At 46.0% G+C, this 13,183-nt stretch overlaps 4 protein-coding genes across 6 annotated transcripts; 1 reads left to right on the top strand and 3 right to left on the bottom strand.

Moving 5' to 3' along the window:
- LOC138628783 (histone H1-like) lies at window positions 1-1,406 on the bottom strand. Its single transcript, XM_069712011.1, has one exon. The coding sequence runs from the start codon at window positions 1,040-1,042 to the stop codon at window positions 392-394; it is 651 nt and encodes a 216-aa protein (XP_069568112.1). The 5' UTR covers window positions 1,043-1,406; the 3' UTR covers window positions 1-391.
- A 2,381-nt stretch (window positions 1,407-3,787) lies between these two features.
- LOC138628772 (histone H2B-like) lies at window positions 3,788-4,174 on the bottom strand. The gene has a single exon (XM_069711998.1). The coding sequence runs from the start codon at window positions 4,172-4,174 to the stop codon at window positions 3,800-3,802; it is 375 nt and encodes a 124-aa protein (XP_069568099.1). The 3' UTR covers window positions 3,788-3,799.
- Window positions 4,175-6,890: 2,716 nt separating this feature from the next.
- LOC138628767 (histone H2A) lies at window positions 6,891-8,106 on the bottom strand. 2 transcript variants are annotated; one of them, XM_069711991.1, is made up of 2 exons: window positions 7,735-8,106; window positions 6,891-7,238 (listed from the first exon to the last, which is right to left on the bottom strand). In XM_069711991.1, exons 1-2 carry the CDS (start codon window positions 8,104-8,106, stop codon window positions 7,218-7,220), a joined length of 393 nt encoding a protein of 130 aa, XP_069568092.1. In that variant the 3' UTR covers window positions 6,891-7,217. The 2 variants fall into 2 exon arrangements, with proteins under 2 accessions (XP_069568092.1, XP_069568093.1); XM_069711992.1 differs by lacking the exon at window positions 6,891-7,238 and having other exon boundaries at window positions 7,611-8,106.
- Window positions 8,107-8,384: 278 nt separating this feature from the next.
- LOC138628782 (histone H3) lies at window positions 8,385-12,382 on the top strand. 2 transcript variants are annotated; one of them, XM_069712010.1, is made up of 2 exons: window positions 8,385-8,999; window positions 12,364-12,382. In XM_069712010.1, exon 1 carries the CDS (start codon window positions 8,484-8,486, stop codon window positions 8,892-8,894), a length of 411 nt encoding a protein of 136 aa, XP_069568111.1. In that variant the 5' UTR covers window positions 8,385-8,483; the 3' UTR covers window positions 8,895-8,999; window positions 12,364-12,382. The 2 variants fall into 2 exon arrangements, with proteins under 2 accessions (XP_069568111.1, XP_069568110.1); XM_069712009.1 differs by lacking the exon at window positions 12,364-12,382 and adding an exon at window positions 12,058-12,170.
- Window positions 12,383-13,183: the final 801 nt, after the last annotated feature.

The following is a 13,183-nucleotide window of genomic DNA, read 5'->3' as shown; positions in this document are numbered from 1 at the left end:
AAACAGAAATATTGAATTGAAGTTGCTGCCCTCAGCTTTATAAAACTAGTCATGTCTTTTGAGTACTTACTCCAAAAGAATATTTCTTTATGTATCTGCATTTATTTGTAGGTGTTGAGAATAATGTCGACCACCTTAACGGCAGTAATGAGTAATATGTAATCATATATCCTGTAATCGGAGCAAGCAGGTAGTTGGTAGATAAAGTTGATGATAAACAGCCCACATTTCCTTCCTTCCTTCCTTCCTCTGATTAGCAGTGTAACGGTCCCACTTGGTGCTCCTTGTACATTGTGCTGTTGTTCTTGGTGACATGAGAAAGGAATGAACTCTTTCAGGAGGCTGTGGTGGCTCTTAAAAGAGCCTTTGGTGAGTGTGAATGTTTGCCAGCTCACTTCTTCTTGGGTGCTGCCTTCTTGGCTTTGGGTTTGGCTGCCTTCTTTGCTGGAGCCTTCTTGGCTGCAGCTGCCTTCTTCACCATCTTCTTGGGGCTCTTGGCTGCTTTTTGGGGGCTCTTGGATGCCTTCCTGGGGGCCGCTGGGGGCTTCTTGACCTTCTTGGGGGACTTCTTGGCTGCTGCTGCTGCCGGCTTCTTGACTGCAGCTTTGGGCTTCTTGACTGCAGCTTTGGGCTTCTTGACTGCAGCTTTGGGCTTCTTGGCTGCAGCTTTGGGCTTCTTGGCTGCAGGTTTCTTGGCTTTAGGAGCCACTTTCTTTGCGGGCTTGCTGGTCTTGGTTTCAGCCTTCTTGTTGATCTTGAAGGAGCCGGAGGCCCCGATCCCCTTGATCTGGACCAGAGTCTCCTTGGCCACCAGGCTCTTGACGGAGGTCTTGATGCGCGCATTGTTCTTCTCCACATCGTAGCCTCCGGCAGCCAGAGTCTTCTTCAGCGCGGCCAGGGACACGCCGCCGCGCTCCTTGGAGGCGGCCACCGCTTTAACGATGAGCTCGCTGACGCTGGGGCCGCTCTTCTTCGGCTTGGTGCTCTTCTTCTTGGCCGCTTTAGCCGGAGCGACGGCTGGAGCTGGAGCTTCTTCTACCATGGTACACTTTCCTTTGGATCCTTGTGGAAACGAGACGAGTCAGAGTGACAGTAATGAAAAGATCGGAGCAGGAGGCGGACCTTAAACACCCCATGAGAACCGTAGAGACTCAGCTCCTCTCCGTGCAGGCTGGACGGGAACACTTGTGTTTTCTCCGCGGAAATAAGGGCGTGAAACTTCGGTGTCGGAGCATCGCGACAGGCCGACAGACACGGAGCCGGTAGCGGACCTGTGTGGCCTCATGTCGGGGTGATGGAGAGCTCTGCTGCGCTCCGCTGTTTGTCCACAGAGCCTCCAGACCTGACGGATCCACCGCGGTGCGCTGCTCGGCGGCTTCAGCCTCTCTTTCCTCCTCTAAAATGATGCAGACTCCATCAAAAGCTGTTTTCCAGCTGACACGCATGTTTGTTCGCTGACTCAAAGCCAGAACAACCGCGTGTTGACGACCAGGGAGGATTAAAGTCCTGATGTTGTGGTGGCAGCGAACACACTGATGGTGCTGGAGGCTCACTTCCTGCTCACCGTCACCGGTTCACCTGCTCAACAATTATAATGACAATAAAGTGCATCATTTTCTCTGCAGCTACTTTGTGTTCCAGTGAATGACGGGAAGAGACCGGAAGTGACTTTAAATACAGTATTTAACAACAGTTCACTCCCACTTTGGACCTGAAGGATCTGCGGACTGAAGAGTTTCATGTAACACAAGAAGACTCGTGAAAGTAAATACAAGAGTAAAAGTTAGGCTACATTTTATGAGAGAGTTACGAAGGAGGAGGGTCTGAGCAGAATAATCTGGACTACCTTCACGTCTTTTAAGAGACTTTGTGTCCAATATGAGACTAATGAGTAATCTATAGTCATATCCACTCCGACCAGAGGAACCAAGTAGTTCCTGGATAAACTTCCTCATAAACAGCCCACGTTTCCTTCCTTCTTCCTGATTAACGGTCTAATTGGCCCACTATGTTGAATCAGCACTTCACAGTGATATAACACGATATTCAAATTAAAAAGGGCACATGACTCACAGGATGAACCCGAAAACATCTGACATCCTCCTTCTTACCACAGACTGTTCCCTCTGACCTCTGACCTCACACACCGACCAGCTCATCTCCCAACCGCTGACCAGGGAACAGGGAAGTCACAAGACTATAAACTGATGACAAAGATGTGAAACAATAGTAAACACGTGCTGTAGCAGGAGATGGGTGTTCTCTTTTGTGACACTGAAAATTAAACTGCGGTCCTCCTAACCAGCAGATGATCTCACTGAACAAACGATGGAGAGTTCATTTCTTCATTACTTGTATTGCCCCGCGCAGGTTTGAATCCCGCTGTGCGGCTTTGAATCCCGCCGCGCGGGTTTGAATCCCGCCGCGCGGGTTTGAATCCCGCCGCGCGGGTTTGAATCCCGCCGTGCGGTGCAGCGTCTGTGAGCGTGTAAAGTTGATGTAGTTCTGCAAACGGTGTAGAAGATGAAGCTCCGGGAGAACGCAGAGAAGTGAAGCGTGTTCGGTCCGAGGTGAAGCTCACGGTGAGTTCTCTGGTGAAACTGGTCCTCCATCTAAACCCTCCCATACTCAAATATTCTGGCGCTGCTGGCTGATATTAATGATCATCATTAATGTGAATATAAAGACCGAGTGCAGCTGGAACGGTCTGTAAAATGACACCTTACTGTAATCCAGCTGTGGCGGACGAGCACAGTTGATCATACGAGTGGCAAGAATCCACCAGCATGCAGGCAGGGATTTAAAAAAAGAAAAGAAATCAGAACCAACAAAAACAAAAACCCACCAGAGGATGCACTCATCCATTTTCCTGCAGAGCAAAAGATAAAGAAATAAAAACATGGCTATAATTAGTGCCACTCAGGTGGAGCTCATCTGTCATCAACCAGAACCGTTTGGTTCCAGCTTCACTTTTCACAAGAACATTCGTTAAAGTGACCTGATGAAGAGACACAATCAGAAAGCCAACACAGTGTAAGTAAACACTCTCTCTGGAAATGAATAAAAAGACAATAGCAGCAAACAAGAATCCTCACAGGGAAATCTTAAAGGGGAGAAACATTCCTAGAAGAGTTCAAATCATCCTACAGAAAACCTGAGGACGCATTTGTCAAATATCACAAACATAAAGTCGTCAGCTCATCAATGCTGATCAATAAGTGAGAGGAATGTGCACCTTCCTCTCTGTACAGCAACATCAACGGTAAATGAAATATTGAGAATGGAGCAAGAGGACTCACCGACAGCAGCCTTTAAAAACAGGGAAGGTGACACCTTCACCATCTCATGCTGTTTGTACAGCAAACCTTCCTTCATCATATCAGTTTATTGCTCAACGTTCAAACATGAAACGGTGCACGATGACCTTCCTGTAGAACAAATACCAGGTCATAATAAAGATATGTCGCCACTTTAAAACCACCTCTAGATCCGTGTTGATGAATGAAGTACACTATGGGGGGATTTGTTCCTTAGATGGAGTGTGGGCTCTGAAAAGAGCCTTTGGGTTGAATGGAACCAGCCGGGAGGTGTACTTGGAGCTGGTGTACTTGGAGCTGGTGTACTTGGAGCTGGTGTACTTGGAGCTGGTGTACTTGGAGCTGGTGTACTTGGAGCTGGTGTACTTGGAGCTGGTGTACTTGGAGCTGGTGTACTTGGAGCTGGTGTACTTGGAGCTGGTGTACTTGGAGCTGGTGTACTTGGAGCTGGTGTACTTGGAGCTGGTTTACTTGGAGCTGGTTTACTTGGAGCTGGTGTACTTGGTGACGGCCTTGGTGCCCTCGGACACGGCGTGCTTGGCCAGCTCCCCGGGCAGCAGGAGGCGCACGGCGGTCTGGATCTCCCGGGAGGTGATGGTGGAGCGCTTGTTGTACTGAGTCAGGCGGGAGGACTCCGCGGCGATGCGCTCGAAGATGTCGCTGACGAAGGAGTTCATGATGCTCATGGCCTTGGAGGAGATGCCGGTGTCGGGGTGGACCTGCTTCAGCACCTTGTACACGTAGATGGCGTAGCTCTCCCTCCTGGTCTTTCTCCTCTTCTTGCCGGTCTTTCCGGCGGTCTTCGTCACGGCTTTCTTGGAGCCCTTCTTGGGCGCAGACTTGGCGGGTTCAGGCATGTTGATGACTGGACACGAACAGTGACGTATGAAGACGCCCAGTGAGAGCCAGTGCATTTATATGGGCTCGATGCAAATACCACTGTGCTGCCGCCCGCCTGTGATTGGTCGAGCTGCTCTCAGAGTTGGAGGCTCTGTGTGTTTCCATGGAAACGTGTCTTTGCTCAAACAGACCGGATGCAGTTTGTGCTCAGAAGGAAAACTAAAAAGTGACTGAGAGCAACAAGAGATGAAATCCGCCGGTTTGACTGAGTGTCTCTGATCTGGTCCTCAGCAGCATCACAACAGCTTCAAACAAACATCCTGCAGTCGGGTCACAGGATGTTTGTTTCCAGGTTCTGACTGCACACGGGAACCAGAACCAGAACCAGAACCAGAACCAGAACCAGAACCCAGTGAGGAGAAGTGATCAGAGGCTGCTGAGAGCCACAGATCAGCCTCATGGACACGCAGCCTTTCTACCCAGATCCTCAGATGCAGAGCTCACCGGGTCGACATCAAACCTCCACTCTGCTCTCCATCGCCCACCGACACTTCCTGGAAACACAGTTCAGCATCTTTGAAAGTTCCCGCTGGAGTTTATAAAAGCTGTGAAGTGTTTGAAAGAGATTCAGATTCAAACAGACGCCACCAGACAAAGAAGGGAGTTCATAGTTTAAAGCTGAACGACATGCAGCGCTGCTCTGCAGATGGTTTGTTCAACGACTGCTTTTCTCCTTCACCAACAACGTTCAGGCTTTCAGGTTGGAGGTTTGATGACTAGAAGTGTGCGGATCGATGCTGAAGCATCAACACTTCTGATTTCAAACGTTTCTCTTCCAGTATTTCTCATTAAAGATCAACATTTAAAATCAGTAATTTGGAGTAAATGTGTATTTGACAGGAACTACTTTTCCTTCCGCCGGACAACCGCTCTGAAAAGTGTCGTTATTGTTGAGAGCAAACAGTCCCATGAGGAAGTGAGTCCGTTTGTAAACAACAACAACAACAACAACAGTTTGTGTGATGAGTGTGGAGGACTGAGAGGGGATGTGGCAGCAACACAAAGTTGTTCAACATCTGGAAATGAATCACAACACAACTCTGTTTGTTGAGACTTCAAGTGTGTCGACGTTCAAACTTCACTTCCTTCATTCATAAAACCAGCAGATGTTGTTTCATTCACACGGATTCAAATAAATGGAGATAAATACATCAATAAATCAATGTTTCATTCACACGGATTCAAATAAATGGAGATAAATACATCAATAAATCAATGTTGTTTTGTCGTAAAGATTGAAAGATATAAATAGTTTTATAAGAAGCTGTGAGCAACTTCAATCCTCATTGAGAAGATTGAGTCAATAAACAACAAACCTACTAAATGTTTATAAGAGCAGCCAACGATGTTCAGTTTGATCGGATTTAGACTTTATTGATCTTACGGGGGAAATGTAGTCGTTACAGCAGCAGAGACACAATAAGGAAAATATCACAAATACATCAAATAAGAGATACAAATGATGAGCAATGAATAAGGTTCTCTACAACGTGTGGATTTATACATGTATATATAACAGAGTCTCTAATCGGTCGGTTCCTCTTCTACAGCAGCTGCAGTGTATTTGGAGGCCGTGTTCATATATGAGGATTTCTCTTTCCTGAAAACATACATCTTTTTGTGTTCTTGGCATCAGATCCGAACTCTTGACCATCATTCATCACTGGTGTAAATATCACCTGCAGAGATGTAAAGGAACAGCACACACCGGAAAGGAGCTCTCTGCAGAGAAGATGGGTGGCCCTAAAAAGGGCCTCTGGTTTGAGGGGTGACTTGAAGTTACCCTCCGAAGCCGTACAGGGTGCGGCCCTGCCTCTTCAGAGCGTAAACCACGTCCGTGGCGGTCACCGTCTTCCTCTTGGCGTGCTCGGTGTAGGTGACGGCGTCCCGGATCACGTTCTCCAGGAACACCTTCAGCACCCCGCGGGTCTCCTCGTAGATCAGACCGGAGATGCGCTTCACGCCGCCGCGGCGGGCCAGACGGCGGATGGCGGGCTTGGTGATGCCCCGGATGTTGTCCCGGAGAACTTTCCGGTGCCGCTTGGCGCCTCCTTTCCCGAGTCCGCTCATTGTTGCTGTTCAGCAGGTTTCTACTCAACGATGCTCTGCTGCTTCACAGCAGGAGGTCTACTTCTGGTCTGAGGACGTGGGAGAAGATCGAGGCGGGATTCTTCTGAGGCCTGATAATTAACTCGTTGGCGCTTTAGCGCCACCTAATGACCAACAGCGGAAATCAGGAGCAGAAGGACTTCGTGAAAACACAGGTCTGTTTATATTTACAGACAGTAGTAAAAAATCAATTAAAAAAGGACAAGTAAAATAATGAAATAAGAACTAGATTAAAAAAAATAAAAAAGAATGAAAATGAAGACAATAAAATGCCTTAAAGGGATCAAAGCTGTAATAAAATAATATGAATGATAGTAAGTTAAACAGGAGCTGAAATACAAGAGTAGATCGAGAAGAGCAATGCAAGTTTGTAAAAGTAATTAAAAACAACATAAAGGAAGAAGGGTTTTATCACCATGAGGAGCATCAACTCAACTCAACTTTATTTATAATGTAGGAAGAAAAAAAAACCCACCTCATATAAGGTCCATTAATTGAAGGTAAATATGTATTATCATTTATAACAGTACAATTTTATAAAGATATGAGAGGAATATTGTAGGCTAGAATCTATTTTCATCAAGAGCTACTTGGTTGCTCTGAATATGGTGTTTTAGATTGTTTTTCTTACTTTATCTAAATAAAAACCTGCACAATAAAAGCAGCTGGTTCAGCATGAGATGTATTAATACTTCTCTCTGTAGGGCCTGACGTTTCCGAGTACTGTACTACGGTTTATTTTAAAACCTTTCCCGGGACGTGACAGATATTTGAGTAAGGTGGAGCCTTTTAAGCTTCTCGGTGTTTCAGACACGACATCTGAGGTGTTTGAGGAGAGTTCGTCTGTTGGAGCCTTTTGAAGTGTGTCTGTCAGTCGGTGGATGTCCAGGTTTATTTGGCCTCAGCGCTCCTCTTGGATGTCAAACATGTCGTGGATCTCATTTCTCAGATGAAGAGTTAATGCCATTTGTAATGAGTTTGATGTTTGTACAAAAACAGTGTAAACATGTGATTTTCTTTTGTGATGAATTCTCCCAATTTGTCTTCAACGATGAATGAACTGTAAATCAATAACAAATGACCATTTAAATCAAATCTGCACAAGTAACGTTAACACTTCTCAGTTTCTCTGAATGTAATACTTTTACAAATATTATCCGTAGTTTGTGCTGTTCTCACTGAATTAATAGACCTTTCCAAAAAGGCTTCAAGATTTATCTGTTCTATTATGCACTAGTGATCACTAGTGATCAGATGATGTTTTCTTTACATGGTGACAGATGTCGGTCTCCCGGAGGTTCATCAGACACATGAGGATCAGAGCTCTTTCAGAAGAGTGTTTGGCTCTTAAAAGAGCCTTTGTTTGTGGTCCGCTGGTCGGTAAACGGATGTTCGTTTACTTCTTGGCGGCCTTCTCGGTCTTCTTGGGCAGCAGGACCGCCTGGATGTTGGGCAGCACGCCTCCCTGAGCGATGGTCACTCCGCCCAGCAGCTTGTTGAGCTCCTCGTCGTTGCGGACAGCCAGCTGCAGGTGACGGGGGATGATACGAGTCTTCTTGTTGTCGCGGGCGGCGTTTCCAGCCAGCTCCAGGATCTCAGCGGTCAGGTACTCCAGCACAGCCGCCAGGTAGACGGGGGCTCCGGCACCGACACGCTGGGCGTAGTTGCCTTTACGCAGCAGCCTGTGAACACGGCCGACCGGGAACTGGAGTCCAGCACGGGAGGAGCGGGTCTTGGCCTTCGCCCTGGCCTTCCCGCCGGTCTTTCCGCGTCCACTCATGTTTCAGATATTTCAGGAGCCGAGACTCGAAGAAAATGTGGCTCCGGCAGCCGACAGCCTCCGTTATATGTCCGCGGAGAGCGCGGGGAGGTTGCCGGTGACCAACCAGAGGAGCCGCAGCAGAGGGAGGCCCGCTCTGAATTTTAGCGGAACATTTGAACCGACTTTCCTCCAATGAGCAGCGCAGACTGAGGGGGGAGGGTGGGGGTGAGGGCGCTCCTCGAGGCGGCGCTGAGCTCCAGGAGGAGCCACTCACCAATCAGGAGGCGGAGGTCTGAAGCAGCGTCACCGGCTCCCCCCCAGCCGGTCCCCCAGTTTAAGAGCCGCGTGTCGCCTCTCTTTCTACGACTCGTCTCCCGTTTCGAGAAAGAAGAAACATGGCAAGAACCAAGCAGACCGCCCGGAAGTCCACCGGAGGCAAAGCCCCCAGGAAGCAGCTGGCCACCAAGGCCGCCCGTAAGAGCGCCCCGGCCACCGGCGGCGTGAAGAAGCCTCACCGTTACAGGCCCGGTACCGTGGCTCTGAGGGAGATCCGCCGCTACCAGAAGTCCACGGAGCTGCTGATCCGCAAGCTGCCCTTCCAGCGCCTGGTGAGAGAGATCGCTCAGGACTTCAAGACCGACCTGCGCTTCCAGAGCTCCGCCGTCATGGCGCTGCAGGAGGCCAGCGAGGCCTACCTGGTCGGCCTGTTCGAGGACACCAACCTGTGCGCCATCCACGCCAAGAGGGTCACCATCATGCCCAAAGACATCCAGCTGGCCCGCCGCATCCGCGGGGAGAGGGCTTAAACCGTCTGCTGCTCCACAAACCACAACGGCTCTTTTCAGAGCCACCTTCATCTCTACTAAAGCGCGTCTTCCTCGTTCTTTCGATGAGCACGTTTCATTTGGCAGGTACATTATTTCATGATTTCAGTGCCGTTAAACATTTTAAATTGAACCCCGGAGACTGTTTCTGTAGTTGTAAACTGAGGTGCGCTCACAGACCTCAACTGATTATTAACAGAAATGTCTATAAATTTCAACTAAATGCAATCAAGTAAAGATTCGCAGAAGTTGCTGCTTCATTGTTTGTCTTTTACACAATTAATTAAGCAGTGGCATCAAACAGCAGCAGGATCCATGTTTGTCTCCAAACAGCTGCTGTGGGCATTTCTGCATTTCTACAGGTGGAACAACACTGGTAACTACAGGTATAATTGCAGATATGTTGTTTCCTTCCACTTCCTGGACATCAATGTACATCGTCACAACCAACTTCTGTTGGTTTCATCCTCAAATCATCACTATTTCCCAAACATGTTTTCATTTTGAACATCCGCCTGCTGGTTTCAGGTGACCAGTTTCTCCAACATCTGGCACATCAACCCATTATTTCCTTTACTGATCTACGTTGTAGCTCGTATATTGAGATTGGTTCTGTCGTATGGGATGGAAACTGAAAATGTAATAGTATTTCCTCCAAACCCTGTTTTGTCGGACCACTTCTTATTAACATCTGAAGTTACATTAATGGACGACACAGCATGTGGGAATAAATCCCACTACAGTAGATGTCTGTCAGATGATGCCGTGGCCAAGTTTAAGGAAGCAGTTACATGTTTATCCTCTTCGATGCCGTGTGTTAAAGCAGTGGAAGACATCTACGTTGATCTTAGTCCCACACAAGTGGATCATCTGGTAGAAAACACTGCAGTATCTCTGCTACAACTCTAGATGATGTCGCCCCTCTGAAGAAGAGAGTCATGAACCAGAGGAAGTTGTCTCCATGGTACAACTCAGAACTACGCTCTGCTAGGCAGCGACTAGAAAGATGGAAAGGAAATGGAGTTCCACTAATTTAGAAGAATTTCACCTGCCTGGAAGGAGAGTCTAATATTATATAAGAAAGCTCTTTGTAAGGCCAGAACTTTATATTATTCATCATTAATAGAGGACAACAAGAACAACCCCAGGTTTCTTTTCATCACTGTAGCAGGCTGACAAAGAGTCCCAGTTCTGTTGAGTCCTCTATTCCTTCAGCTCTCAGCAGTAATGACTTCATTAACTTCTTTACTAATACAATTCTTACTATCAGGGAGAGAATCGGGCCGACCCTTCCTGACACCATCACTGATGTGATGTTAAGCAACAGCAGCCCTGAAAGCAACTGTAGGACCAGATGTAAACTTGGAACATTTCTCTCCTGTTGATCTCTCTGAGTTAACTAGAATTATTTCTTCATCTGGATCCTCTAGCTGTCTGTTAGATCTCATCCCAACTAAACTTTTTAAGGAAGTCTTCCCTTTAATTAATACTTCCATATTAGATCAGATCAACCTATCTATTGTAACCGGCTATGTACCGCAGGCTTTTAAAGTGGCTGTAATTAAACCTTTACTTAAAAAGCCGACTCTTGATCAGCTGTTTTAGGAAACTCCAGACCAATTTACAACCTGACGTTTATTTCTAAAATCCTTGAAAAAGTTGTTTCAAATCAACTTTGTGATCATTTATAAAGGAATGATCTGTTTGAAGATGTTCAGTCTTTAGAGTTCATCATGGCACAGAAACAGCTCTGGTGAAAGTTACTAACGACCTTTTGTTAGCCTCAGATAATGGACTCGTCTCTGGACTTGTTCTTCTGGACCTCAGTGCTGCTTTTGATATGATTGATCATACGATCTTATTACAGAGATTAGAAGACGTTACGAGGATTAAAGGAACTGCATTAGACTGGTTCAAATCCTACTTATCAGATAGATTCCAGTTTGTCCATGTCAACAATGAGTCTTCCAGACAAACAAGAGTTAGTTATGGAGTTCCACAAGGCTCCGTGTTAGGCCCAATACTTTTTACTTTGTACATGCTTCCATTAGGAGATGTCATCAGGAAGCACTGCATCAACTTCCATTGTTATGCAGATGACACTCAGCTATATCTTTCTATAAAACCAGATGAAACTAATCAGTTAGTAAAACTTGAAGCCTGTCTAAAAGACATAAAGACCTGGATGACCAAAAACTTCCTGCTTCTAAATTCAGACAAAACAGAAGTTCTTGTACTTGGTCCTAAACACCTCAGAAACTCTTTCTGTAATCACTTAGTTACTCTAGATGATGTTGTCTTGGCCTCCAGCAAAACTGTGAGGAACCTTGGAGTCATCTTTGATGAGGATTTGTCCTTTAGCCACCATATAAAGCAAATCTCCAGAACTGCCTTCTTTCATCTACGTAATATTAATAAAATCAGGAAAATCCTTCCTCAGCGTGACGCAGAAAAACTCATTCATGCGTTTGTTACTTCTAGACTAGATTATTGTAATTCCTTGTTGTTAGGATGTCCAAATTACTCATTAAAAACCTGCAGCTGATCCAAAATGCTGCAGCAAGAGTACTGACAGGATTTATCAAGAGAGATCATATTTCTCCAGTTTTAGCTTCTCTTCACTGGCTTCCTGTGAAATCAAGAATAGAATTTAAAATTCTCTTGATGACTTACAAAGTTCTACATGACCAGGCTCCATCATATCTTAGAGATCTTATAGAACCATATAATCCCAGCAGAGCACTTCTCTCTCAGTACGCTGGTCTACTTGTGGTTCCTAGAGTTTCCAGAAGTAGAATGGGAGGCGGAGCTTCAGTGTTCAGGCTCCTCCCCTGTGGAACCAGCTCCCAGTTTGTGTTGGAGGGGCAGAAACCCTCTCTAGCTTTAAGATTAGACTCAAAACGTTCCTTTTGTGATAAAGCCTATAGTTAGGGCTGGCTCAGGTAGACCTGAACCAACCCTTAGTTATGCTGTTATAGGCCGAGGCTGCTGGAGGACCTCGTTACATGCTGAGCTTCTTTTCTTTCCTCCTACTCTTTAACTGACTCATACCTCACCATCTTTTTCTCTCCCATAGTTTCTTCTTATTATCTGTTGTCTCCATTCAGTTCCTTCGCTCGTGTAGTTTCTGTTCTTTCTTTTCCAGATGTCCCGTCATGGAGCTGCATGTCTCTGCTCTGTGATTGTCATCTCCACCAACAGTTCTTCTCTTCTATCTCTATGCTGTCCTTTTCTCTCTCTGCTCACCTCTCACCCCAACCGGTCGAGGCAGATGGCCGCCCACCTCTGATCCTGGTTCTGTTAACAGATGTTCTCCACCTCTGAGCCTGGTTCTGTTAACAGAAGCTCCGCCCACCTCTGATCCTGGTTCTGTTAACAGATGCTCCGCCCACCCTTGATCCTGGTTCTGTTAACAGATGTTCTCCACCTCTGAGCCTGGTTCTGTTAACAGATGCTCCGCCCACCTCTGATCCTGGTTCTGTTAACAGATGCTCCGATCCTGATCCCTGGTTCTGTTAACAGATGCTCCGCCCACCCTTGATCCTGGTTCTGTTAACAGATGTTCTCCACCTCTGATCCTGGTTCTGTCGGAGGTTTCTTCCTGTTAAAGGGAGTTTTTCTTCCCTCTGTTGGAGGTTTTTCTCCCTTAAAGAGGAGTTTTTTCCCTCCTAGCTTATGTGGGAATTGTTGAATTGTTGGTTTCTCTGTTTAATGTTGTAAAGTCTTGCTGTAAGGACTTTAATGCGTTAAGTGCCATGAAATAACCTGTGTTGTGATTTGGCGTTATATAAATAAAGTTGAATTGAATTGACTTGAATATATTGCAGTTACAGAATTTGTCCACGAGAGGGCTCTGCTGTCCACTTATTTAAACTTTGGATTCTCCTTATTTCCTGTTGCAAACTCTTTCAGTCATAATCTATCAAAGTACACCTGCTGTCATGTTAGATCTTTTTTGTTATTTCTAATAACATTTCACATTTCGCATTTTTCTTTGAAACTTGCAGCTAGTTTTTAGGTTTCATTTAACTGATCCTAAACATATAACCTTTGATTAAAATATACATATTCATTAAGTTTTTTGACCACAATAAATATCAGAGGTATTTGGTGTTCACATGGCGTGGATGTAATGTGTTCAACCGACACCACGTTTTAAGGGATCATTTCATGTCACATAAACATATTTTTCATCAGTGAGTTTAATGTTACAAATGAAACTATCTCACAGAAATACGACTTCTTTTACATGGTTTTGGCGCATGATATCC

Source organism: Brachyistius frenatus, unplaced genomic scaffold (genome assembly GCF_029030835.1).
Source record: "Brachyistius frenatus isolate BFR_SWC_R1_liver_20210118 unplaced genomic scaffold, ASM2903083v1 Contig_105, whole genome shotgun sequence".
Taxonomy (NCBI): Eukaryota; Metazoa; Chordata; class Actinopteri; family Embiotocidae; genus Brachyistius; species Brachyistius frenatus.
Note: the sequence above shows the minus strand (reverse complement) of the source record. Positions and strands in the feature narration are given on the sequence as shown.

Excerpts from the sequence above, each read along its gene's own strand:
- LOC138628782 (XM_069712010.1), top strand. The coding sequence starts at position 8,484 with ATGGCAAGAACCAAGCAGACCGCCCGGAAGTCCACCGGAGGCAAAGCC.
- LOC138628772 (XM_069711998.1), bottom strand. The coding sequence starts at position 4,174 with ATGCCTGAACCCGCCAAGTCTGCGCCCAAGAAGGGCTCCAAGAAAGCC.
- LOC138628767 (XM_069711991.1), bottom strand. The coding sequence starts at position 8,106 with ATGAGTGGACGCGGAAAGACCGGCGGGAAGGCCAGGGCGAAGGCCAAG. Across the intron at positions 7,239-7,734 it reads CCAAGAAGACCGAGAAGGCC|AGGAGCGCTGAGGCCAAATA; the intron begins GCCAAGAAGTAA and ends TTGACATCCAAG.
- LOC138628783 (XM_069712011.1), bottom strand. The coding sequence starts at position 1,042 with ATGGTAGAAGAAGCTCCAGCTCCAGCCGTCGCTCCGGCTAAAGCGGCC.